Genomic DNA, 25497 nt, shown 5'->3' with positions numbered 1-25497 from the left:
GTTAGTGGAAGGTTCTCTCCCCCTTTAGACCCCACCTTCTCCTGTCAGCAGGAGCCCTAGGTCCTAGAAAAGGTCTTATTACTAGCCCGGTTGCTATTTGGGGCGGGCTCTGCCACTCGAGAAATGCGCAGTTAGAGAGAAGGGGCCGATGGTGTCAGGACTGTCCAAAGCTGACTACCCCGAAGCCTCGAGTAGCTATGGAATAAAGAGAGGTGACCTCAGGGGGAAAGGCTGTTACTGACATCACTCCTTGAAAAGACGGTCCTAATGCCCCCTTGGGAATTCAACGCAAAGGCAAACACGCGCGTCGGTCACCTCCAGGAGCAGGCAGCCCGCCAGGGAGACGTTGTCGCGCTCCACGGCCAGGTGCAGCGCCGTGCGCCCGGACTTCCGCTCCTGCGCGTTGACGTCGGCGCCGGCTGCCGCCAGCAGCAGCAGGCACGGCATGCTGTTGCTCGTCACGGCTACGTGAATGGCGTTTAGACCTGCGGCCCAAGCACAGGGACGGTCATGCAGCTGGGAGGCTGCTCACAAGGCGGCAAAACTGGACCCCAGGGAGGGAATGCTGTCGACTCTCAGCACATCTAGTGTCTCTGCTCCAGAGAGCCTGGCAAGGCGCCGCAAGTCTGTTGTTCTGCATGGAAACCCACGGTCTCCTCGTATGTTCTCAGGAGACACTGAGGGCAAATAAACATTGTTTGGATAAACGATGCTTTCTACACCTCAAGACCAGTGTTTGCTCAGGCCTCTGCTTTTTCCACCTCCTAACAATTCCAAATCATCTTTAAAGAAATTAGGGCGAGCAACAGAAATTCTCGAGAGAGATGACAAACTCCAGGTGACTAAGGGAAGCACTTTTGGGTGCAAATCAAAGAACACACATTTAGCAAGTAGCTACCAATTGTTTAGAAAGCAGAGAGAGAAGGTTATCCACAAAGTCTGCTTGTCTCTTACCTTCCCCGTTAGGGTGGTCCATCAGTAGTGCTGCCTTCTTGTGCTTGAGTAAAATACTGAGAATTTTATCTTGTCCTTCTTTGGCAGCTAGGTGCAAAACAGAGTTACCCAAGCGGTCCAGAAGGCTCAGGTCGGCCCCAGCCCGCAGCAAGTCCTCCACCACAGCCTCCTGCTTGGTGATCACTGCCAGGTGCAAGGGTGTCTGGGGAGTGGAGAAGGGTCAGGAGATACACTGGTCAGCGGCAAACACTTGAACCGCCCCCTCCCCGGGCTTGAACCTATGGGTTTCGTGGCTGCGCTGCAATAGGCGGCCTCATGCCTCGGGGCCGTTTCCCATTGCCAGATTAACTCCTCTCTTTTGCAAATGAGTTACGCCCTGTTCCATGTCCTATGCTAATGAAGTGTGTATGCCGGACTGATACTGAGCCCGCGATAATTAAGATTATTTTTATATTTACAATTCTTAATCGCTTTCTTGTTTCTCATTACAGCCTGCTGACTGCTGATACGTTAATTCTTCTCTTAATAAATTTAGTTTCCTTGAATTTGTAGCAGGAATCTATCTTCAGCTGATAATTTTGTATATTAACAAATCAAAGCAAGGCTATAGTTTTACTAAAGAGGGTGAAATGAACTAACTACTCAATAGAAACCAATTCACAAAGGTGCTGTCATTCTATATTGACGTGGAAAGTGAGTTTGCTGAAGTAAAAAATATTTTTCCGTGGGCTGGCTCTGTGATGAGACCAATCAATAGAACTCTGGGGCACCCCCATTTTATAGCAGGTGTCAAAGGATTCTAAATGTCATAACCAGGACGATAGAACCGTCTCAGTAAGAGGGCTCAGATGAACAAGCGAGCCGAATCGCTAACACCTAATAGGTGCATACACAGTCCATTTGATTACTCTGCCCACAAAGTAGTGCCTCGGTGAATGCAAATGAGATGTTTTGCAAGCTGAGTGTTTTCAAAATGAGCAAGACAAACAAAACTGCGAAAGTATCTTTCAAAGAACTGAGGCCACTGACAGAATGAGATATTTTTATACAAATCAGAATCCAGTCTGTCTAGTGACAATTTGCCTAAACTTTCTCTCTCGGTAGGCGATTCCTGGCCACAGCAGCGACAACAAGGGTAAGCCACCGACGCCGGGGCTGATGCAGGACAACCACAGCCCAGGAGGCGCTGCAAGATGCTCCCGCGGCTTCCGCTCCGTTACAGTGATAACTGCAGACAGCAGAAGCCAGACAGGCTTTTGGGCCAAATTTCCATTCTCTCTTTTTTTCATCTTTTATACCCCAGCTTGAAATAGAATGATGTCCTCAAAAACTTTAGATACTGTAGCCAAGAGCCTTCTTCTTAAGAAATAAATATGTAAAAAAAAAAAAAGTACATTTATTAATATGACATGCTATCTGGGGAGATGAAAAAAATCTGAGAGAGAATGAGATTGTAAAAATGATCTGAAATTATAAAATATTAAACCACTCAGAAATTTGTAATTATCTCTAGTTTTAATATGATTTTTTTCACGTTATACAAATTCTGTTACTATGAGTAAGAGAAGCTTTTTTTTTTTTTTTTTTAAAAAAACATAGTCCCACTGAAGGTTTTCTATGAAATTTCAGGCTTTAGATCTTTAACCCCAGGATTATATAACACAGTGTGGACTGTGTGTGAGAGTATAGTAAAATATCTATATTTATTTCAAGTGTATATGTTTACGTAGCCACCATCTGGAAAAGTACTTACAAATGCAATAGTTATATTTGGGAGTGGGGTTGGGGGACTTGTATACTGCCAGGGAGGGCAACTTCTGATTTTCCAGTGTATTTCCTTATGTACGATTTAAAGAACTATGAACATATATTATATTTATAAAAATTAAAAACATAGAAGAAAAAAAATCCACATGCACAAAACCCCTCATTAATAAATGTTTTATCTGCATATAAAACAATCCATATCAAACACACTGGAGGGGTGATCTATGGTGGGGAGACAAGAAGAGGAGAGGGCTTGAAGGCAAAAGATTTCAGAAATTTTCAGAAGAATCCTAACTCTATGCACTGGGATTATTTTGAGTGTATCTCTAGAGAGTGGGTGGGAAGAGAGATTTGATCATGACAGATGGTCACAGAAATGTACTAAGATTAGTGAATGGTATTTTGGGAGATTGTCTAAGACAATTGCCAAATAATCCAAATTACTTAGAGAACTGTATAATTTTTCCATCGAGAATAGTTACCAGAGAAACTTTACAAAGATAAACGAGTCCAAATTTTAGCCTTTTCTAGTTCTCAAATTGAAGTTGCCGCTGGGTGTATGTCTGAGACCTAGAAGGCATTACCAGGGGATCCCAGAATCCCTGTCCATGAATGAGAGCGGTGCTAAGTTGGGGGAAAATGGACCTGTGTTCTCCCGAGAGTCCCCAAATCGGAAGGGAAGAAGCGTCAAAGGTGGTGGTTTCAAGATTTTTGTGTCTAGCACATCAGAGAGAGTCTCAATATACGGCACCAAATGATACAGTAAGGAGGTCAGCACATAATAAATCACGACTACTCATCCTGTTGTGCGGTGTCCTTTGCAGGGCCTATTTATAAACAAAAACAAGTAATTCCTTGAATCTGACCTACAGCCAGCGAAGCGAAGCAGTCTTTGAAAGGAGGACCGAGAAGCGACAGCGTGCCATTCGTTCCCAGTTTTATTTGCACGCTCGTGCCGGTTGAGAGGAACAATCAGTCCTAAAGCCTGAGAGAGTCAAGCTTTCAGGGCCAGATGACTCTCCAAATACCAACAACCCCCAAGATGGTATGAAAATCTTAAGACATTCTTTAAATGTCTACCTAAAATTAGACTTCACCCTCATTACTTTATGAGTCAGTGAAGAATCCCCAACTTCGTTCTTCCGTTGACATTAAGCATTACCACCAGGGAAGGAGCTGAAAGCCTTACATCAAATGGGAAGCTTATTTCCCTTAATAAGGAAACACCTATTCACACATAACAATCTAGTGAGAGCTGCATGTCAACATTGTAGTTCTTTTGCTTCGAGGAGATAAAAATGATTCACAGCACCTGCTTTAACAACTCAGAACTGGAACAGGTACCTTTACTGTGCAATTAATTGTACATGATTGTGGGCCATATTTTTAGAGTGACAGGTATGCTCGGACCAGGCATCTTTGAGCACACTGTCCAGGCCAACGAGGGCTGGGAAGTCACTTCGGGTGGAGCGAACAGAAGGAGAAAATGAGAAAGCTGACAAGGGGCGAGATCAGGAGACTGGCACCAAAGCCAGGTAGGGTGGGGGCAAAGGCAGCTGGGAGAGGAGAGCGCCCCTTTGGCCAGAGTGGCTGGGTCAGGTCTCAGGCTCCCAACACCAGGCTCCAGGCTTTGGTTCTGCCAAGTGCAGCTCCAATTTCCTTTGCCCACCTAAGGTCTGCACGTGCCCATCAGGCAGCCTCACTGGGTCCCAGCTACCTTCTCTCGGCAACATCTGAGGACCTCTGTACCAGGGTTCCTCAAGTTGCTTTTGAACCCACAGAATTCCTGTTCAAACCCAATCTGAGCAAAACTCTGGTGTTTCCTGTTTTCCTTGATTTGAGTTTTCTGTTTTTGAAAGATGCTTTCTCGTCAACCAACCTTTTTTTACTTTTCTGTGTTCTGATTTCAGCACCCTTTATTTGATATACACTTAATCTAGATGTTGTCAAATGTGTTTCAGCAGACTTCAAAATTCTTACACATTATTGGCTTTCGAAACTTAATTTTTTTCAATTGTATTTTTCTTGACAGAAGTGACATATTTACTCTAGGTTCTCCTGTACTGCATATTTGAAAGTTGTTACGAGAATAGATCTAAAAGTTCTTATCACAAGAAAAAAAATTTGTAACTATAGGCAGTGATGGATGACATGTAAACCTATTTTGGTGATCTTTTTGCGATATATACAAATATCGAATTACTGGACACCTTAAACTAATACAATGTTATATGTCAATTATATTTCAATTTAAACAAGAAGAAAAAGATGCTCAACATCACTCATCATCAGGGAAATGCAAATCAAAACCACAGTGAGATATCACCTCACAACTGTCAGAATGGCTAAAATCAAAACCACAAGAAACAAGCGTTGATGAGGATGTGGAAAAAAAGGAATCCTCTTGCACTACTGGTAGGAATGCAAGCTGGTGCAGCCTCTGTGGAGAACAGTGTGGAGGTTCCTCAAAAAATTAAAAATAGAGCTACCCTACAACCCAGTAATCCCACTATTGGGTATCTACCCCCAAAATACAAAAACACTAATTCAAAGGAATCCATGTACCCCTATGTTTATAGCAACATTACCTACAATAGTCAAACCATGGAAGCAGCCTAAGTGTCATCGACAGACGAACGGACAAAGAAGTGATACACACACACACGTACACACACACACACACGTACACACACACATACACACACGCACACACACAGTGGAGTAATATTCAGCCATAAAAAAGAATGAAATCTTGCCATTTACAACAACATGGAAGGAGCTAGAGAGTATAATGCTAAGTGAAATAAGTCAGAGAAAGACAAATATCACACGATTTCACTCTGATGTGGAATTTAAGAAACAAAACAAACAAGCAAAGGGAAAAAAAAAAGAGAGGGACAAACCAAGAAACAGACCCTTAACTACAGAGAACAAACTGATGGCTACCACGGGGGAGGAGGGTGGGGGATGGGTGAAATAGGGGATGGGGATTAAAAAGTACACTTATTATAATGAAAAGAATAAAATAAATTTGAAAAACAAAAAAAAAGAAAATGGATCAACTCTTTGACAGATTTCTAAAGTTTGAACTTTGCCTTCCCCCAGCAGGATGCTGAATTTCCTTGTGGAGTGATTTCTATTATACTCACAGATTAAAGGATCCTGAATCATAAATAATATTCCCAAGTTATGGGCTTTTAGGATTTAACCTACAAAACAAAGCACTGTATTTGTGCTACTGTTAACATTAGAAATAACACGTACACACATGCACACACACACACGTAAGCATGTACAAACTGGATTTTTCTTCAGTTGGCATTTCTGCTTACCTGGTAGAGATCATTTCTCATATTGATAATGTCATCAGAAATCAAACCAGATGTGACTTCTAGTAGATCCCTCACAAGCTGAGCATGAAGATGGATGATTGCTAAGTGTAAGACACTGGAACAAAAACAGAGTGACACGAATCAACTAAAGGGTTAGTGTAAAAAAAAAAAAAAAGATTCCCAAGAAAGGATCAGACTTGCAGACCGAACCTGGTTCTCATACTTCCTTTTATTTGGCCCCCAAATGTCTTGAATCTCAAATGTCTTGAATCTGAGGCGGGAATGTTCTACTGCCTACGCAGGCAGCTACACTCTTTTACCATGCCTGCCTGGCCTCTGGGGACATTTTGGTCTGACCTCGTGAGGCATAAAAGCACCTGGGCCTCGAGGGAAAGAGACGCAAGTTCAAATCCCAACTCTGCCTCCGTGTGATAGTTCAGGGCATTTTCTCTTCTAGCTTTTTCCTGGCTTCTGTTGACATACAGATGACGTATGTAAAATGCCCGGCCCTAGGAACTGTTCAGGAAAATGTAGTTACCTCCCCTAACCTTCCAGCCTCCTCCAAAATACAGTGTGGTGGCTTCTGAAAGATCTTCCTAGATCCCAAGAAGGGCGAGTGGGATCAGGCATTTCACTACTGGGAGAGGACTCTTGAGGTAAACTTCTGAAGGAACATGTGATTTTATTTCTGCCTTGCAAATACTCCCCCTGCCTGCAATGGTTTTGCTCCTCTTCTCTGCCTGGACAGTGCCTACTCCACCCTTCATATTCTGGTTCAAACCTTACCTCCTCTTCGAACTTCCTAGGCAGAGCACATGGTCTCCCCTCAAGTTTACTGCTTGGTTATGCAACTGCGGTTTTCTGTCTTTCCCCCTCTCTGGCCTGTGATCTCAGGGCTGGTCCTCCCTGGGTCAGCCTTACAGCCCTGGCACACAATTCAGGCACTAAAATAAGGGTGACAGAATGAGCCTCAGGGCTTATGCTAATAAGGCTGAAAATATTGGCAGGTGCCAAGCATCAGTCCTAGGGACACAAAAAAATTTTTTAAAGATTTTATTTATTTGTCAGAGAGAGAGAGAGAGAGAGAAAGAGAGAGAGCTCGCACAAGCAGGGGGGAGGGGCAGAGAAAGAAGCAGGCTCTCCGCTGAGCAAGGAGCCCAATATGGGACTCGATCCCAGGACCCTGGGATCATGACCCGAGCCGAAGGCAGACGCTTAACTGACTGAGCCACCCAGGTGTCCCGACACAATTTTTTAATTGTTAAAAAAACTTACTACTAAAAATAATTTGAAAGGACTCAAAAAAGTGGATACTTTGGGTTTAGAGCTTCTATTTACCAGGCCATGCTAAGTAGTTGACATATATGACCTGATTTATTGTAACAAGAAGCCCAATGAGGTAGGTAATATTATCCTCATTTTTCAGATGATGAAATTGGGACTCACAGGTATAACAACTCAACCCACGTCACTTAGCTAGTGAGTGGCGAAGCTGGGAGCCCAGCCCAAGTCCAGTCCATCTGGCTCCAAAGCCACCTCTTCCTAATCCCTTAAGGCATCCCGATGTAGGAGGACATAGGCACTGCTCTGTAGAGCTGCAGATGAACCCCCAAGATAAGGAATATGCCAAAGTATGGACAGATTGCGATGGAGAGCATACTGAGTATCGCATGGTGGCAGGACATCTGGGATTTGAGGCACAGGCTAGATTTTGTCCAGTTGAAACATCTGAGGTGTCATGTTTTCAGGCCTCTTTCTTAGCAACAGTAAGTGCATCTTACTAGGGATTAACGTTGGCACAAGAGGGCCTAAAAAAACGAACTTGTGACTTCATTACTTGAGAGAGCAAACGAATGATGTCGAGGTTTCACTACTGTCTCTTGAAATGTGAGGCTGGAAGAAGCCTTCTAAAAAGGGCCCGAAGTCTGACGCAGACATGATGCACATATACCAAGAAAAAGGTCATATTTCAAAACTGCCTAAAAATTTCCATGCGCAGCTCAGCATTTCACCGAAGTACCTTCTCCCTCCCCCATAAATCTTCACACCCTCATGGGAATGTCCCCAACACCAGAAGTTCTTTTCTTCTCTTTATTGTATTTTCTGTGATGACTAATGGCTCCAGGACTCAGATTATTAGCTGAGTGTGACAAGTTCAATGAAAACAGCCCTGAGGTGTGAGGACCAGCAGCTTTCCCCTGGCCACATTCTCATGAGGGTTCCTCTTGGGTCTCCCCTCTCCACCTCCAGCTGCGGCAAACCCTGAGAGCCTGCTGGCAGGAGTATATCTGGGATCCCAGGAGGGGACTCGAAGGATTCATGTTCTGCTTGGGCAGGGAAGACCACCTCCTGGGCCCCTCCGTATGCGTCCTTACACGTGCCTGCACCTGCCCCTCCATGCACCCACTGAATGCATGCACCTTGTAGCTTCTGCACAACCCTCCCTCCATAGGCCGCAGGCTCCCGCTAGCTTCCACGTGCTCATCTTTCTTAGGCTCCTCAATTCCGCAGGCCCATAAAAATGTCACCTGAAACACTGTTGTCTTGGGTAACTGGCTGCTTTCTCTTGTGGTTCTATGCTGCTGAATGCTAATTGGAGTCTTCAACCCCGTAAAAGCATTCTGCTGTTCACAGCATTACACAAAGGAGGCTGTACCAGTTCCTCTCGTACTGTATTAACAAGGCCAGTGGTTATACCACATCCTTGGTTACGCTGCAAGGAATGAGAACAAAGGTCTCTGTTTGAAACCCTGAGGTTGGCACTTTCCTAAAGCGTTCGGTTCAGTGTTTAAACCGAGGCTTAAAACGCAACACTCAAGAGCTCCTCTACAGAAAAGGATTTCTCGGGGTTGACACTATTTTTGGAAAGTTTTAGATAAGGCACTTGACTTGAATCTGAGGGCCGTTGTCTCTTGTTGTTCTCACAGGCTTTTGAGATCATTTTAGGAGCCTCAGTGCAAGGCCCAAGAGAACGGTTTTAGAAAGGAGCCAGGTGCTTTGCCAATATCAGCTCAGTAACAGCAGAGATTGACCACCGGTGCTTGGAATGCTCGCCTCCCACATGGCCTGAGGTAGAGCAGACACAGGGGCCTGACCGGTCACAGACTGGCAACCAGTAACGAAGGCAGGAGCGAAGGAACCAGTGCCTGGGAAAGAATGACAGTCGGCTCTTAATTGTTCTGTTGTTGTCCTTGCGCTGTCTTCTTTGGGCTTTTTCTTGAGTACACAGCCATCGTAAATACGCAGTTGGGGTAACAAGTGCTTGAGGGATCTGGTTGGACCAAATTTTATTATTATACCATTTCAGTAAATAAAGCAAATGTTATTAATCCCATAAATAAATAGGTCTATTAAATGTTATTCCACATGTTATCCCAATAAATAAAGAAAGGTTTTTGAAAAAGTACCACCATTCCCCACACACGTCTTCGTTTTCTTGCCCAGAACGATGTACTCTCAGATGAGGACTCGAGCTACGCTAGGGCCCAACAGGTGAGAGCCATGGGACAGGAGAAGCAAAGTAGGGATGCGACCTTACTGACACATTATTGTCCACCACAGTCTTCCAGTGACAGGACCCAGTACCTTTAAATGATTCTTTTTATCTCCAGCCAGTGGGCATACAGTGATTTTCTCTGTTCCCGACCCGAAAACAACTTTTGTTTGCACAAGTCCTGACTTACCTGTCCCCATTCTCATCCTGCACTGCAGTGAGGTGGCGCTGGACAGCCAGCAGCATCTTCACATCTCCTGTCACCGCATAGTCAAAAAGGGCGTTGGCATGCCGCTTGGCCAGCTGCATAGCCTTCTCTAGAAAGAGCTCATCTGCAAGGCAATGACCACAATCACAGTTGAGCCTCCTATACTTGCTCTATAGGTACGGCATGCTCGAGGTCAAAACCATCAGCATCAGGGTTCTGATACCTCGACACACATCGTTTGAGTTGCAAATGCTCCTTTCAGTACTTCTGCACTGTGTTCACTAGAAAAAGCACAATTGGACATTGGCTTACTAACAAATACAGAGGCTGATCTGAAAAATCGGTCTGTGGTTTGTCAGGGGAAACAAATTTAGAAATGTCTGTTATCTTAGGGGAACACTCAATCTCTAAATAATGTTGATTTGATTTACTATACTGTAAATAATCCATCTCCTGATGAAATAATCCTTCACTGGAGTCTTAAACAACTCTCCAGTTAGACAAAGTGTCAAAAAACACAGACAGACTTTCCATAGGCTTTCGGTGTGCTTGTGAAGTTTGCTTCTGGAAGGTCAGGGGAAGGCAAATTGAGATCTGCAGGCCAAAACCATGGGTGGCCTGTTTTTATATGATCCCCCCACCTAACTAACCATGCTTTGTACATTTTTAAAGTGGTGTTAAAAAAAAAAAAAGAATATGTGACAGAGACCATAAGTGGCCAACAAGTAGAAATATTTGCCATCTTTCCCTTCCCTTTACTCTAATGAGCACTGGTTCAAAATATGCGCAGAAGTGCTCGGTCCCTCTTAATCCTAATTGTTCAAAGAGGGCATCAGGGCAAAAGGAAACGGCCTTATTTTCAGGCAAAGTTCTACTTCGGTATGGCAGTCAAGCTATAGTCTCGAGAGATGAGACTATTAAAGTTATGGAAACTTTTCCCTATTATCTGTGATAGAAATGAATTAGATGATCGCTCAGGATACCCTAAAACTGCATAATTATGATTGGAGAACGCGTACGTAAACTTCAGTACTTTATATTCGAGAACAACACGCAGAAAATGGAAATCTCGGTGTGAATAAAATGTTCAGACACATGTTTTTCAAAAAGCACACAGGACTCTGAAGAGCAAGCACACTGAACTACGTACCGATGCATCGTTTTTAGATTAACAGAAAATAAACCTGTGTTTTGGCAAAAGTCTCCACACCTCCAACCACAACCCAACTCCTCACCAGTCAGTACAATGTAATCGTGTGTACACTCACTTACCCTGAAACCTACAGTTCTCTCCCTTTACTCCCACTGTATACGTCAGAGCAACCTCGTCATCCCCAGTGCTGGACTCCTTATCTTGTTCTGTGGGTTCAGTTACTTTCCCAGGGAGGCTGGCCGCCTCTCTGTCCACACTCTTTCCACAACCTTCAGAATCATTTTTAGATGGGGTGTCTATGGTTCCTAAGATAAAAGCAAAAATATCAGCTTTTTCTCAGTAAAATCTATTCAGTTATAATTTACTGTTTCAACTGTCAGATAAAGATGGGAGGCAAGTTTACTGCAAAGGGAAAAAAAAAAAACCCAGTAATTTCAAATTCCTTTTAAAACAGTCAAATCATTGAGTAACCTGTTTGGGGGCTATTTTAAATGCTCACTTCTAAAAGACACATTTTTACTGAGGCATAATTGACATATAACATTATATTAGTTTCAGGTGTACAGTATAATGGTTTGATATTTGTATATATTGTCAAATGATCACCACAATAATTAACATCAGTCAGCACATATAGTCATAAAGTTTTTTTCTTGTGATGAGGAACTTTTAAGATCTTAAAAAATTATTTATACTTCTAAAGACTTACCTTTCATTCTGTTTATTTGTAAAGGAGAAAAAAAGAAATACAGCTCTTCTGTGAATTGTAGGGAAGTAGTTTTTGTTTTTTTTTTTAAAGTGGGCTCCATGCCCAGCATGGGGTTTTGAACTCACGACCTTGAGATCAAGACCTGAGCTGAAATCAAGAGTTCAATGCTTAACTGACTGAGCCACCCAGGCGCCCCTGGGAAGTGGAATTTTTTAAGTTTAAATAAAAACAGAGGAATTATTTTTTTCCTAATGCTATTTAACCAAGCAAGTTGTTAAGATGTGATATCAAGTCACGTTCTTTAGTGTGGGAGCTACTTGGGGCGCCATTTCTGTGCTCTTTTAGGGCCGACCACGCTATCTGACACGTGCTCTGAGAACACCTAGGTTTTATGAGCAGAACTGGCTCAAATCCCGGTTCTGCTGTTAACAGGTATGTGCCTTCAGGGGGTGAATGAACATGTCGGAACCTCAGTGTCCTCTGTCTGTAAAATGGAGACACTACTATTTTCCTTACAGAGCAATCGTGAAGATTACAGTTAAAATATGTAGCAGCCCCTGACATAAAACAGGCATTCCATACATGGGAAGGCTTCATTGTATTATCTCTTCAACGGGTAGACTAGAATGGATGTGCAATATAAATTATGAACCCGTGGTGTGACAACTGCAAATTAGGGGATGCATTTGATGGGAAAGGCCATTCCTATAAAACTCAAAATATCTGCAAAAGTATAGTATTTGAGAAGAAAAAAAAAAAAGGGAAAGAATAGCTAAGTTTGGTGACTTTTTTATGTTTGAAGAGTCAAGTCTTTCTATATGTCCCTTCTTAATGTTCTTTTCCTCCCCCTGGTCATGCCACTTACAAAGTCAATATATAAGTATAAACACAGCACTGGGAATAGAATTTATATTCACCACAGGGAATAATATTTTTTTTTGAAAAGTACCTTCTTAGTTTATCGGCATTTATCAATTTTTTTTTTCCAAGGTGACAATGTTGTGATAGGTAATGATAAAAAACTTCTTGGCATTAATTTTTTTATTCCTTTCTCACTATTAAAAAAACTACCTTACTTACCGTGTTTCATCCCGGCATTAGATTTAGTGGTTCCAGGATGGAAGGTAATTCCACTGTATGTAGGAAATCCATAGTGAGGGAAGCCGTACCCTGAAATGGCAAGCAAAACAACTGAAACCTCATGATGTTTTGTTTTTTTGGTGTTTTGTTGTTGTTGTTGATGTTGTTTTTTAACAAAGACTCAGCCAAGCTTGGTGTCTTTTCCTAAGGTGAGCACAGGCTCTGGTGTGGGAGGGCAGTGTGCCCGATATGGCGCTTCCGTTGGGAGTTAGCAAGACACATTGTGGGGGATCGTGGGATGATCAGAATTCCACTCTGATCAAATTTACATTTTGGCAACTCCGGCAATGCCCAGGCTTGGGGCAGCATGGAGGAGTGTTTGCTGGAGAAAGGCTCCCACTCGTGTGTGGAAAGGAGAAGCCAATGGTGAGTGGTCACCACCCAAACTCAGACTTGTAGACACAGAGGACCTTGAAATAACCTCTGGCGGTTAAAAGTGAACCAAACAAAATACAGAAAAAATACTGACTCCTCAAAGGAAACATGGCCACACTGTTCATTCTCAGGCATTTTTGGTGAAAGCATAAACTCGTATGTAAAACTCTTTGGAGACCATCAAAAAAGTCGAAATCTTGCCATTTGCAACGACTTGGATGGAACTAGGGGGTATTATGCTAAGCGAAATAAGTCAATCAGAGAAAGACATGTATTATATGATCTCACTGATATGAGGAATTCTTAATCTCAGGAAACAAACTGAGGGTTGCTGGAGTGGTGGGGGTTGGGAGGGATGGGGTGGCTGGGTGATAGACACTGGAGAGGGTATGTGCTATTGTGAGCACTGTAAATTGTGTAAGACTGTTGAATCACAGACCTGTACCTCTGAAACAAATAACACATTATATGTTAAAAAAAAAAAAAAGATAGTAGGAAGGGAAAAATGGGGGGGTATCAGAGGGGGAGATGAACCATGAGAGACTATGGACTGAGAAACAGACTGAGGGTTCTAGAGGGGAGGGGGGTGGGGGGATGGGTTAGCCTGGTGATGGGTATTAAAAGAGGGCATAACTGGGTGTTAGATGCAAACAATGAATCGTGGAACACTACATCAAAAACTAATGATGTAATGTATGGTGATTAACATAATAAAAAAAACTAAAAAACTCTTTGGGGGAAGCAGCTGGTATTAGACGTCATACTCTCTGACACTGTAATTTTACTCCATTCCAAAGAATCTAATTTACAAAAACAATCTGGAATAAAAGAAAAGCAATGTGGACAAAGGAGTTCAGCAAAGGACAGTAAAAAACAGGAAACACATTCAAGTAAGTAGTGCTACGAATCATTAAACTGATGCTTAAAATATTATGCTTATATAAAATTTATATTGCCACAGGGAAATGCTTATGTTCCTTTAACCCATTAGGGAAAAGCAGCATATATGACTCTATATACACAATCATGATGTGTTGATAATAAATCATACAGGTAAAGAGATTAAAATACTATGCATTATGAGGACTGCAGCTTTTGAAATTTGAAATTGCAAATGCAAAAAATACATAGCATAATTGCACAGAAAAAAAAATGTGAGGAAGTTAACCTTCAATGGCAGGATTTTATTATCTTCAGATTTTCTACAATGTAGTATATATAATATGAAATCCTTTCAATGTTTCCAAAGAAAACCAAGACAGTAGGGAAGGGAGGGACGGGAGGGAAGGAAGGATGAAAGAAAGGGGAAATATACCAAAACGTTAATAGACACAGTCTTCAGATAACTGGCCTTGGGTGACTTTTTTTCTTCTTTACCGCTTTTGATGTTACCTACGTATTGCAAGATGAACGTGCGTTTCTTTGAAAAATTCTGTTGGGAAATTTTAATTAATATATCGCACTCAATAACGTCACAGGCACTGGACCCACAGACAGTCTGGGAAACCTAGGAAAGGAAAATTCGACCCTCTCCCACGTGAAAAGCTTTATTATTTTATTTATTTATTTGACAGAGAGAGACACAGAGAGGGGGGAACACAAGCAGGGGCAGAGGGAGAGGGAGAAGCAGGCTTCCCGCTGAGCAGGGAGCCCGATGTGGGGCTCGATCCCAGGACCCCGGGACCATGACCTGAGCTGAAGGCAGACGCTTACTGACTGAGCCCCCCCGCCGCCCTGAGAAGCTTTAGAAAGAGTAGACTTGGTTCGTACCTGGCCCCGTACTTCCGGCAGCCCCTCCTCCACCGCCACTGCCAAACATGCCGCCGCCTCCGGCTCCAGCCCCACTCCCGCCGCCGAAACTATCTGAGAAATTAGGCATGAGCTTCTGCCGTTTCCTCTGCACTTCCTCTTTATCTGTATTTAAAGGAAGAGAAACCAGAGGAGAAAAGACTGATTCAATTCCACTACTAGCCACAGAAAGAATACTGATTCTGACGGTATTTTTAAACATCTTAAAGGGAAACAGAAGTCACCCAAGGAGGAAGAGATGCCAAATTTCAGGAAGCATTATATTTATTCCAATGGATCTGAAGCCTGAGAACTGGCCTCAGAGAGACCCCAGAGCAGTACACGCCCAAATCCCCTCCACAACAGTTTAAGTCCCAGGTGTCATTCAAATTAGTGAATGACTAGATTTCCCGTCAAAGGTTAAGATACCAAAGACACAGAATAAGAAAACCGTTATTGAGCATTTTCATTTGGTCATTCACAAACAATGACTAACCAACTACCACTGATAATGCCTCTACTATGAGCTAAGTGCTAGGGAGAACAAGAAGTGTGAATAGTCTTTGCTGTCAGGAAGCCCCCAATATATTTTCAAGGTTGCGGAGGGGGAGACCTGGAGAGAGAGAGCACCACAGTGCTATGTTCCTTAAATATATGGTGCGCACCAGTGTTCCAGGAGTTCAAGGAAGCACTTCTAGTAAGTCCCTATGGGCTGGAAAACTCAGGAAAGGCTTCCAAGAATCAACTTTATATCAGGAGAGGGCAACGGGAGGATGATGTGGAGATGGGATATAGAGGGAAAGTAATAAAGGAAGGAATGTGCACTGTGTGCTTCTGAGGCTGTAGTGGTTCCATTTAGCTGAGGTCAAAGTTGAGCAGGAGAAAGTCTTGAGAAATGGGGTGGATCAGGACCACCCTGTAGAGCTCTGGATCATGAACCGAAGGGGTTTACCAGCAGGAGAGCCACTACATGTTTCTGAACTGGGGGATGATGTGCACAGGGCGGTATTTTAGGAAGCTTCTTCTGTTATTGGTGCTTGGGACAAAATGAAGAGACAAAGCAAGAGGCAGAGATAGTCCAGACATAAGGAGATGGGGGCCGTTCCTTAGTGGGCACCATGATAATACAAGTGGGCGAACCCCAGAAATACCAGGAAAGAGGGATCGGTAGTCAGTGGTGACTGATGGGAAATGGGAAGCTGAAAGTCTAAGAGCACAACTTGACTAGAATACAGTGATGCCCATCGTGACTGTTGACTGTCAAGATCTAGACCCTCATTCCTTTTGTAGTTGCTGTTTTTCTTTTGCTTTTCACTCCCTGTTCTCACCAGCCCCACTGCCTTTGTGGTCCATTACAGTGTTCTTGTTTCTTCTTTCTGTTTCCGTTTCTTTCTCTTCTCTGGACTTCCTACCATAAATTTTTTTCTCCCTTTTCTCTTTTGGGCTAAAAGGGTGATGGAAGGTTTTTGTTTAAGTAAACAGCCAGTGTGGTGTTCTTTTTTTCAGTCAGCAGCCTGATACTTAACTACCGTCTTCAAGGTCAGTTTTGGTTAGTGTTTATGTTCAGAAAGATCTCCACTTATTTCTAATTCTGTGGTTGTTCCAGTCATCTCAGGGCTCGAAAGAATGCTCCTACTGATTACCTCACAGTGACCTTAGTGCCACTGGAAGACTGAAGCATGGAATAAGATATAGCCAAATACCCTTACAAATAATCGTTTAGAAACTGATCATGTCCAGACTTGTTAGGAAGAAGAAAGCCAATATGGGTCAACTTGAAGAGAATGTGCTTCCACTAGAAAGGTTGGCCTCAAAGTGGAAAAATTTTACAAATGTCCTTAATAAAGGTTTTGAATAGATTTACAATATTTTTCTGTCAGTTGTACTATAACCAACTAACAGTCATACTTATTACTCATCCTATATACAGTTGATCTCACATAAAATATTAATTCACTAGAAATACGACACATAAGAGGGAAGCAGACCACTTATTCATCTTCATGAATGTTACCTATTGACATGCTTTCTAGCAAAGAGATCATTTGGTATTTGCTATGTAATTCTTCTGACTTAGAAAACAGAGATGTTCAATGGTTATATTTCACTGTAAAATGGGAATTTCTGAGAGTCAATTAAAAATATTAACTATTTTATACCCATTTAAGATTTCAATGACAAGAAACTGATACGGAAAATTTCATTATGACAGGTTTTTAAATAAAAGAACCTGCAGTCTAAATTTCCCCAGAAATGAACATGGAGATTTTCCCACTGTGTTCATTTATCTTTGTGGTCTGCCTTTGACAGTGGCATCATGCGTTGTACTATGAAACATCAACCTATTCTAGAAGGGACCTAAGTGGTCACTCACTGCAAGCCCTCCTTCTACGAAGAAGAAATAGAAGCCAGGATGATTAAGGGACTTATCAGAGAGCAGGGCAGAGTAAGGATCAGATCCCAAGTCTAGGGAGCTTTCCATTTTTGGGGAAACATTCCAAAATATCACTGCTTCCTTTTTTTTTTTTTAAGATTTTATTCATTTGCTTGAGACAGAGACTGAGCAGGAGGGAGAGGGAGAGAGAATCTGAAGCAGACTCCATGCTGAGCGCAGTGCCCCATGCAGGTCTTGATCCCGTGACCTCAAGATCAAGACCTGAGCCGAAACGAAGAGTCAGACGCTTAACCCACTGAGCCACCAAGGCACCCCTCTGTTTCTTTTAATAATCGATGATTATGGTAATAGTTTAGTTCACAAACGTAAACTTTTAGTCTCTACCCTTTTTTGATGTGTGTATGCCTTAAAAGTACCTCATTCTCATTTTTCAGGTTCTAGTGTTCTAGTAAAGATGTCTGCATTCCTTTCATAATTTAAAGATTATGATTCTGTTTCTTATGAATCTCTATCTTTTCTGACTGAAAAATCACATGGTCTTTTTTTGCTTTCATACAGCAGTTCCTCAACTATCTTCTTACCTTTTCAATCATCCCTTTCTTATTATTTTGTCTTCCTTGAACCCAACCATCTCCCTGAAGTTTTTATAAGGTACAATGTCAATAACCATACAGGGTGCAGAGTTCTGGGATGGATGATTCTATACATTGAAAAGAATATGTTATATTTATTTGTCTGATGTCCTCCTTGATGGCACCCAACAAATTAATAGCCTTTTGGATGAGGAGGGCAACTTGGTTGGTCACTCAATAAGTCAGCTTTCATATTTACAGAAGCCAGGATATGGAAGCAGCCCAAGTGTCCATCGATTGATGAATGGATAAAGAAGATGTGGGATGTGTGTATGTATATATAATATGGATTATTATTCAGCCATAAAAAAGAATGAAATCTTGCCATCTGCAATGACATGGATGGAGCTAGAGAGTATAATGCTAAGTGAAATAAGTCAGTCAGAGAAAGACAAATACATGATTTCACTCATGTGAAATTTAAGAAAGAAAACAAAGAGAAAAAATAAGAAAGAGACAAATCAAGAAATAGACTCTTAATTATAGAGAACAAACATGGTTCCCAGAGGGGAGGTGGGGGGGGATGGGTGAAATAGGTGATGGGGATTAAGGAGTGCACTTGCTGTGATGAGCATGGGGTGATGTATGGAAGTGCTGAATCACTATATTGTACACCTGAAACTAACATAACACTGTATGTTAAGTAACTGGAATTAAAATAAAAACTTAAAAAAATAAGTCAGCTTTCAGATATATCTCAGCATCTATCAGATGACGTATATTAAGGGGTGCCTGGCTGGCTCAGTCAGTAGAGCATGCAACTCTTGATCTCAGAGTTATGAATTCAAGCCCCATGAGGGTATGGAGCCTACTTAAAAAAATAAAATATATGACATATACTGTTCTAGATGTTGGAAATGTAGCAATGAACATGAAAGACCAAATCGATGACCAAAAGGATATTCTTCGTATTGGAGATGGAAGAAGACAATAGATATACAAATTAATAAGACAATTTTATGTATTGATAAAAACAAGGAACAATACAAAATTAGGCAATGACATAAGGAGTGACTGCAGGGTCTGGGGCAGTGGAAGGTGTGTTCAATGACTTCTGAGAAATGTATACAATGATTCTCTGGGGTGTATAGTTTGGATTCGTTCTCATACACTTACTCTTACATTAAATGGCCCGCTACTTTTCGAACCAGTCATATGTCTGGTGTGATGATTGCTCCTTGCCATTATTTCATCCTGGGATTTTATAATCCAGAAGGTTTTATTGACTAAGATAATTTGTTACCTTCAATAAAATAGTTCTAATCTCACACGACTTAATCACAATGTATGTTGGCCATTCTTTCTGTGGGGCTCAACTTCTCTTATTTTTCCAGATGGTTCTTTTTATTTGTTTGTATTACATGGAACTTTTAGTCAATGACAGTCTGGAGGTGCTTGAAGCATACAGGTGGGGATTTTGAACTTTAAGGAGACCCCATTCTCTAACCCCAGCATCTGATAAATCCTATTATGAATGAATGTCTGAACATGCCCCCGCTGTATCTTACTCTTTTGATGAACAGACACCACTGGAAAAGGTAGACAGGCGGCCTAGAAACCAAGCTCAGCTTTGAATGTTTCTAGGCTCATACACGTGTAGGTAATCTGGGTATCCTTTTTAAACATAATTCTCTGTGTGAAAGAACTGACATTATGTGAAGATATATTTTAGGAGAAGAAATCTGTTTTTTCCCTCAGAAAGTACCCCCCAAATTAGCCATATTTTTCTTCTGTGTCTATTAAAGAAAAGTGTTTAATCGAAAGCAGTGATTTTCATCTTTATGCAGACTGATACACTTCGAAGACCTCAGGCTGTCACTGGCTGGAGAAATAAGGGGAGGTGGGCTTCTAGGGAAGGCCGAGTGGGTTGGCTCCCCACTTCCACTTTAACCAGAGCCTGTTGGGCATAAGTACTGGGATTTTGCATGACATTTTAGGTGGAGGGAGAAAAAAGGCTCTTCTGTTGACAATGTTTTCACACAATGGTAATGGAATGCACTATAAATTGGACCCATTGGTGGACAGGTCACAACCTCTGAAAAGAAACAAGAACGCATAGAATCATCTTCTAAATGTTCCTGCCACACTGTGAATTCTAGGAAAAGAAGCCCTCTTCAAGGATCCCGCATCACATGTGGCTATCACAGGATCCAACACCCATGTGCACCATCACTACGGCACCTTTGTGGCTTCTGACGTCAGTCAGGACATGACCTGTGACAATCATTTCACTGACCTCCCCCAATGGTCTCACTTCCCTCTAACCCAGGGGTTTCTGATTTTGTTTGTGTCATGACCCCTTTTTCAGTCTTGTGAAGTCTATGGATCTCTTCTTAGAATCATAGTTATCAATATGTAAAATACAAAATAGGATTATAAAAAAAGCTAATTATGTTAAAGTCCATTTCTATCCTTGGACCCTTTGGGGGTCAGTGGACTCCAGGCTAAGAAACATCTTTGGACAATTATCCCATTTAGGGGCCTATCATACTCATTCTGAGAGGATTCTCAATGCTGAATTTCCCACCCTGCTCTCTGGAGTTCCAGTCCTGCCTTTTGATCAGCTTATTAGGAATTTGCCAGAGAAACCTAAAAATGCAACATGTTTTAAACTGGGCTCCCTCTTTGCTCACTCAAACCTACTTTTGCTCCCTTGATTCTTTTACCAACTCAACCATGTAACAACCTTCCTCGGCTGGGATTCCTAGAAACATCTAGACTCCTGAATTTTTCCTTTACCTCCTACCTCAACCAGCATCTGGGTCTTCTTGACACCACCTTCTTCTTTCATTCTCTGTACTAATACCTTTATGAACCTCACCTTTTCTCACTTGGATTCTTGCATTACTCTTTGGACTCCTTGTCTGCTACTCAGATAGTCTCCTCAGTGTCCATGTAAGGATGTCAGAGCCATCATTCTAAATCCAAACAGGCCTGGTCATTCCCCTCTCCAGAATCAATCAGAATTCTTCAGCTGCCCATCACAGCACTTCTGAGCCTGGCCCTGGCCTTCCTTACCTGCCTTGGTCTGCAGTGGTCCATCTTGGTGCTCATAAGGCTCACTTCTTTCTGAACAAACACTAACTGTTCAGTTCCTCAAGTTTCTTAAGCCTAGGAAACCCCTACCTTCCCTGTTTCTCACCCAACTACTGAAATACACCCCCAGGCTGAAGAACCTTGAAGAAGCCTGCTTCTTGGTGGCTTCTTTCGAATCAAGGGTCCTCGGAACTCTAATAAGTGTTTTTGGATGCTTCCCTTTGGGAGTTTATCAAAATCCTAATTTGCATTATAACTATGTAAAGAGACTATTCTCTCCCCTTCTTGGGGTGTCTTTTGTGGGGAAAAGAATGATATTTTATTCATTTTTATGGTTCCGCACTGCATGGTGGCTGAGTCTCCCATTCTGTTGCCTGAGGCCAGTTGATGGAGTGGCTGATTCCCTGAACAGCCATCTTAACTGGCAGAACCCAAAGATCCTCAACAAATGGCAGGTTCTCAGATTCAAAGACCAATCCTAAAATGTCTAAATCTCATATAAGCTTGGTAAAAGTTAACACCATTTTGAAAGGCTAGACTTAATTCCATGATCCCCAAAATATTGTATTACTTCTCTCTTCTCTAAAAATAAATACCATGGGACCAGGGGCTAATTCCTAGGAAACCATTCAAAGGAAGTGGCCAATTGATCTTTTCTAATCAGCTTTGTCCTTTTATGGGAAACAGCACAAGATTGTAAGCAACCGAGTTACCTTTGATTTCAGGGTAGTAGAGAAAAGGTTTGGGTTCGCTAGTTTCCAAATCAGATTTCCTTCGAAGTTGGACAAACACGGAAGCTGGTTTTGTGATGTTGACATCTTTATACTTTGGAGTTTTGAAGACGATGGCGAACTGCAGGATACAAAGATCCAAATGTTGGGGTAGGTCTGTATTTTTTTTCCAGCAATGCTACTCGTTAAACGTATTCTTTATGCCCAATGTTTAGACAGAGTATACTAAAAAATACAGCATCCTAGAGAAAGTTACAAACTCAGAATTCTATGCCCATACGTTGTGATTAAATTGCCACTGTGCAATTGAAATACAAGTCTATGCTAATGTTTTGCAAATCTTTATTTTCATTTGTCTAATATTTCAAATGTCTTCCAGTTGTAAATAACCATGTGAGTAAAATACATTGCATACTCCTCTTTCTCTTCTAAATCAGCCTTAAAATGCTCCAAAATTATTTACAGCCACATCAGAAACCCTGGTTGTGGAAAGAGAGAGTGAAGAACGTGGTACTACAATCAGCCTGCAGGTCGGCCGACAAGGAGAGGAAGCTAAATGCTGCAAGGGAAACATGTATTTTCAAGTGAGGATGGCCAATGCTCTGACATCGAGGACATTCTGTAACACCTCTAAGCTAGCCTCCTCATTAATTTCTGGTAGTGTCACAACAGTTTGGCATTTTTACAGTTTCTTGTTCGATTTTTTGACTATGTAATGTATTCCCAGGGATCAAGACTTTGTAAAATATAGAAAGGTACACAGTGGCATACGCTGTGTCTGCAGACACCTGCATACACCTCTCCTGGCACTCCGATCCAGGCAGTTCCTACTCTGAGGAGGCCCCCAGAAGGAAACACAGTGACGCTACTCATTCTTTTTGTATTCTTCCAGAGACTCCTTATCCGTATACAAACACGAACAATTTTTTTATATGTACTTTGTTTTATATCTTTAAAAAGTTTTTAATGTTATACTTTTGAGATTTTTCCGTATTAGTTCATCGATTACTCATTCTCTTTAATAACTGCATAATATTCCCTCACACAGATACACCATAATTCATTTAACTGGCCACTTACTGATGGACATTTGGATTGTTTCCAATTTTGGGGGGTGAAAATAGTATTTCTCAATCACTCAGAGTGATTAAAATGCGAAACAGCATTTTCGCCTCTTGGTCATATCCTCAGTTGTCACTGGGAACTCCTGATTTATCATGATGATATCAGCCTCAAGTAGAACACTCTTCCTTTCAACACTTTTCATTAGAATATCTCTTTAACAGGTCTCACCATAATTACTCTGGTAGAACACCATAGCAGACGACTGCATCCCCTCAAAATTCACATGTTGAAGTCCTAATCCCTAGTGTGGCTATATTTGGAGAAAGGGCTTTTGTGGAAGTAATGGAAGTAATTAAGGTTAAATGAGGTCATGAAGGTAGTAGGTTGTGACTGGACAGAATTAGTGTTCTTATAGGAAGGGAAGAGACATCAGAGAGCTTCCTCTCTTCTCTCTGCCATGTGAGGACACAGCCAAAATGTGTCTGCAGGCCAGAAGGAGAGAGCTCTCACCAGGAATCAACCCTGTCAGGCCTTGATCTGGGACTTCTAGCCTCCAGAACTGTGATGAAATAAATTTCTGTTGCTTAATACACCCAGTCGATGGTATTTCGTTTTTTGGCAGTCTGAAAAGACTAATACCAATACTTAAAATATTTCCACTAAAGGACCCAAGGGCCATTGCCTTAATGGGTATGTGACCAGACACCCAAATGAAATGTCTTAACAAGGTCTCAGAGCCAGTGGTCCAAGGCTTTGCTCATAATTCTATGGTTGGTAACTTTTCTGAGAGACCTGCAAGAGTCTTAAAAAAGTAGTACTCTTTTATGAAAATTAAATAAGTATTTATGATTTTTCCTTTTTCATACATGGAGATTAAGTACTGAATTTCAATAGGACAGAAAATGTAAAATCATCATCACCACCATCATCATCCACTTACTTGTCTATGAACATCTGTGGGGGAAAAATCTCCAAATCCTTCCCAGATCCCACCATTTTCCTCCTCTTCATAAAATCGAATCTGGATGTCATCTGCCAACAGTCACATTCAGGTGTATAATTTCACATAGAGTAATAATATTGATAAGCATGCTGAAAAAATGCAGCTGGTTCGAGATTCTACCTACTATGTACTTAAACTTTTTAAAAATTAATATGAAATAGACTTTTGAATCATTTAAAATTTTCACAAATTACTGAATTTTTTTTTATTAGTTACCACAGTAATGGACCCTGAGTTTCATTTACATTGAGAGAATACTAGATTTACCTATTCAATCTGATTTTTCTCTTAATCAGTCTTTGATCTTCCCACTTCTCCATCACTAACCCAATTCATTCCTGAGAAACATGAAGGATACTGAGGAATATCAGAATCCTAAAAGGTGGTTCAAACTCATATAGATCTACATAATAATATTTAACTTATATAAAGTATACTATATGGCAGGCACTACTTTAAGTGATTTATATGTATACATGAACTGATTTCATCCTCACAATAACTGTGATGCAGGTATACTATTAACTGCTCATTTTGCCGAAGAGAAACTGGAATCCAGAGAGGTTAAGTGACTTATCCAGGCTGAATAGCTATTAAATGGAGAAGCCAGAATTTGAACACAGACTCCAGGCTCATAAACATTCTACTATGCTGCTTCCCTATAATACCTTACTAGTCCATACTGAGAAGCTGTTAAAAATATTATATTAGTCAAGTCCCTTTGGATGAAATAAGAATGTATAAATTTCACACTTGTGTCATGGATTCTACCTCTGCAGAAATATGATGATTTAACTCAGATTGGCATCTCCCTGGCTTCACTTCCCATTTTATAGGAAGGACTGTACTACTAACTTATGAAAACTAAGTTCATATTTCTATTTAAAAGAATTTTAGAAATATTAGGGTTGGATAAATCATCTCATTATCTCCTGGTCAATTCCTTTGCTTTTGGGTAGGACTAAACTGGACTTAGTTTTTCAGACTCTTTAAGCCAGGTACAGGACTTCTCTTAATAAGCCTTTCCAATGTAATGATAATGATTAAGAATTGCATTTATAAATAAAGGTAGTCAGATTGTTTTTACTCATTGAATGCACACATATTACCTGAGTAGAATGGGCTAAAAGAAGGCTGATACCAGGATATGCAGAGAAAGTGTAAACTTTTTTGGATAAAGATAGATATACTTTTACCTTAAAATTGGATTGTATTTTTTTCTGACTTTTAAATCTCAGGCCATTTGCCTCAAATGAGAGTTTTCTTTTTTTAAAGCCATCATTCTTTTGTTTAAGAGCTATATTTTTAGTTATGCACTCTTTACTTTGAAAATGCTCATCACTTTGTAGTGAGTAGATCTTTATTATACTATACTCTCTATCACTGTATTTTAAAAATGAGTTGTTTGAGAAAATAGCACAATCTCCTTCAGCTTTTGCTAATTTATAAATCTTGTACCATTACTAATGAAAGGTAAATGCCAAGAACCTTTCCTAAAAGTGAAAATTATGAGAAATATGCTGAGAATTTCCCTATAGTCCTTGTTCTCTTTTTCATAATGGACATCAGTGTCACATTAAAGTTTTAGAGAAGCTTTCTCAGTGTTGCAATGAAGCCTTATAAGAGAAACTAAATTAACAATTTTACACTATATAAAACATTATTTACTCTGTGTGCGTGCGTGTGTGTGTGTGTGTGTGCATGCAGGTGTGTGAA

The 25497-nt window shown here is 41.2% G+C and overlaps 1 protein-coding gene across 2 annotated transcripts in view; it reads right to left on the bottom strand.

Annotated features, from left to right (window-relative positions):
- NFKB1 (nuclear factor kappa B subunit 1) overlaps positions 1-25497 on the bottom strand; it is a 110532-nt gene that overhangs the window by 8557 nt on the left and 76478 nt on the right. For both annotated transcript variants that reach the window (XM_025873514.2, XM_025873515.2), the window contains exons 10-18: positions 23719-23810; positions 21696-21834; positions 14902-15045; positions 12697-12786; positions 11027-11212; positions 9737-9878; positions 6054-6168; positions 955-1156; positions 316-485 (exon numbers count right to left, since the gene is read on the bottom strand). In XM_025873514.2, coding sequence (XP_025729299.1) covers positions 316-485; positions 955-1156; positions 6054-6168; positions 9737-9878; positions 11027-11212; positions 12697-12786; positions 14902-15045; positions 21696-21834; positions 23719-23810 — 1280 coding nt within the window. The remainder of the gene's footprint in view (positions 1-315; positions 486-954; positions 1157-6053; positions 6169-9736; positions 9879-11026; positions 11213-12696; positions 12787-14901; positions 15046-21695; positions 21835-23718; positions 23811-25497) is intronic.

Source organism: Callorhinus ursinus, unplaced genomic scaffold (assembly GCF_003265705.2).
Source record: "Callorhinus ursinus isolate GAN/ISIS: 27379988/994484 unplaced genomic scaffold, GSC_fseal_2.0 scaffold4, whole genome shotgun sequence".
Taxonomy (NCBI): Eukaryota; Metazoa; Chordata; class Mammalia; order Carnivora; family Otariidae; genus Callorhinus; species Callorhinus ursinus.
This window is presented reverse-complemented; position numbering and strand designations above follow the sequence as displayed.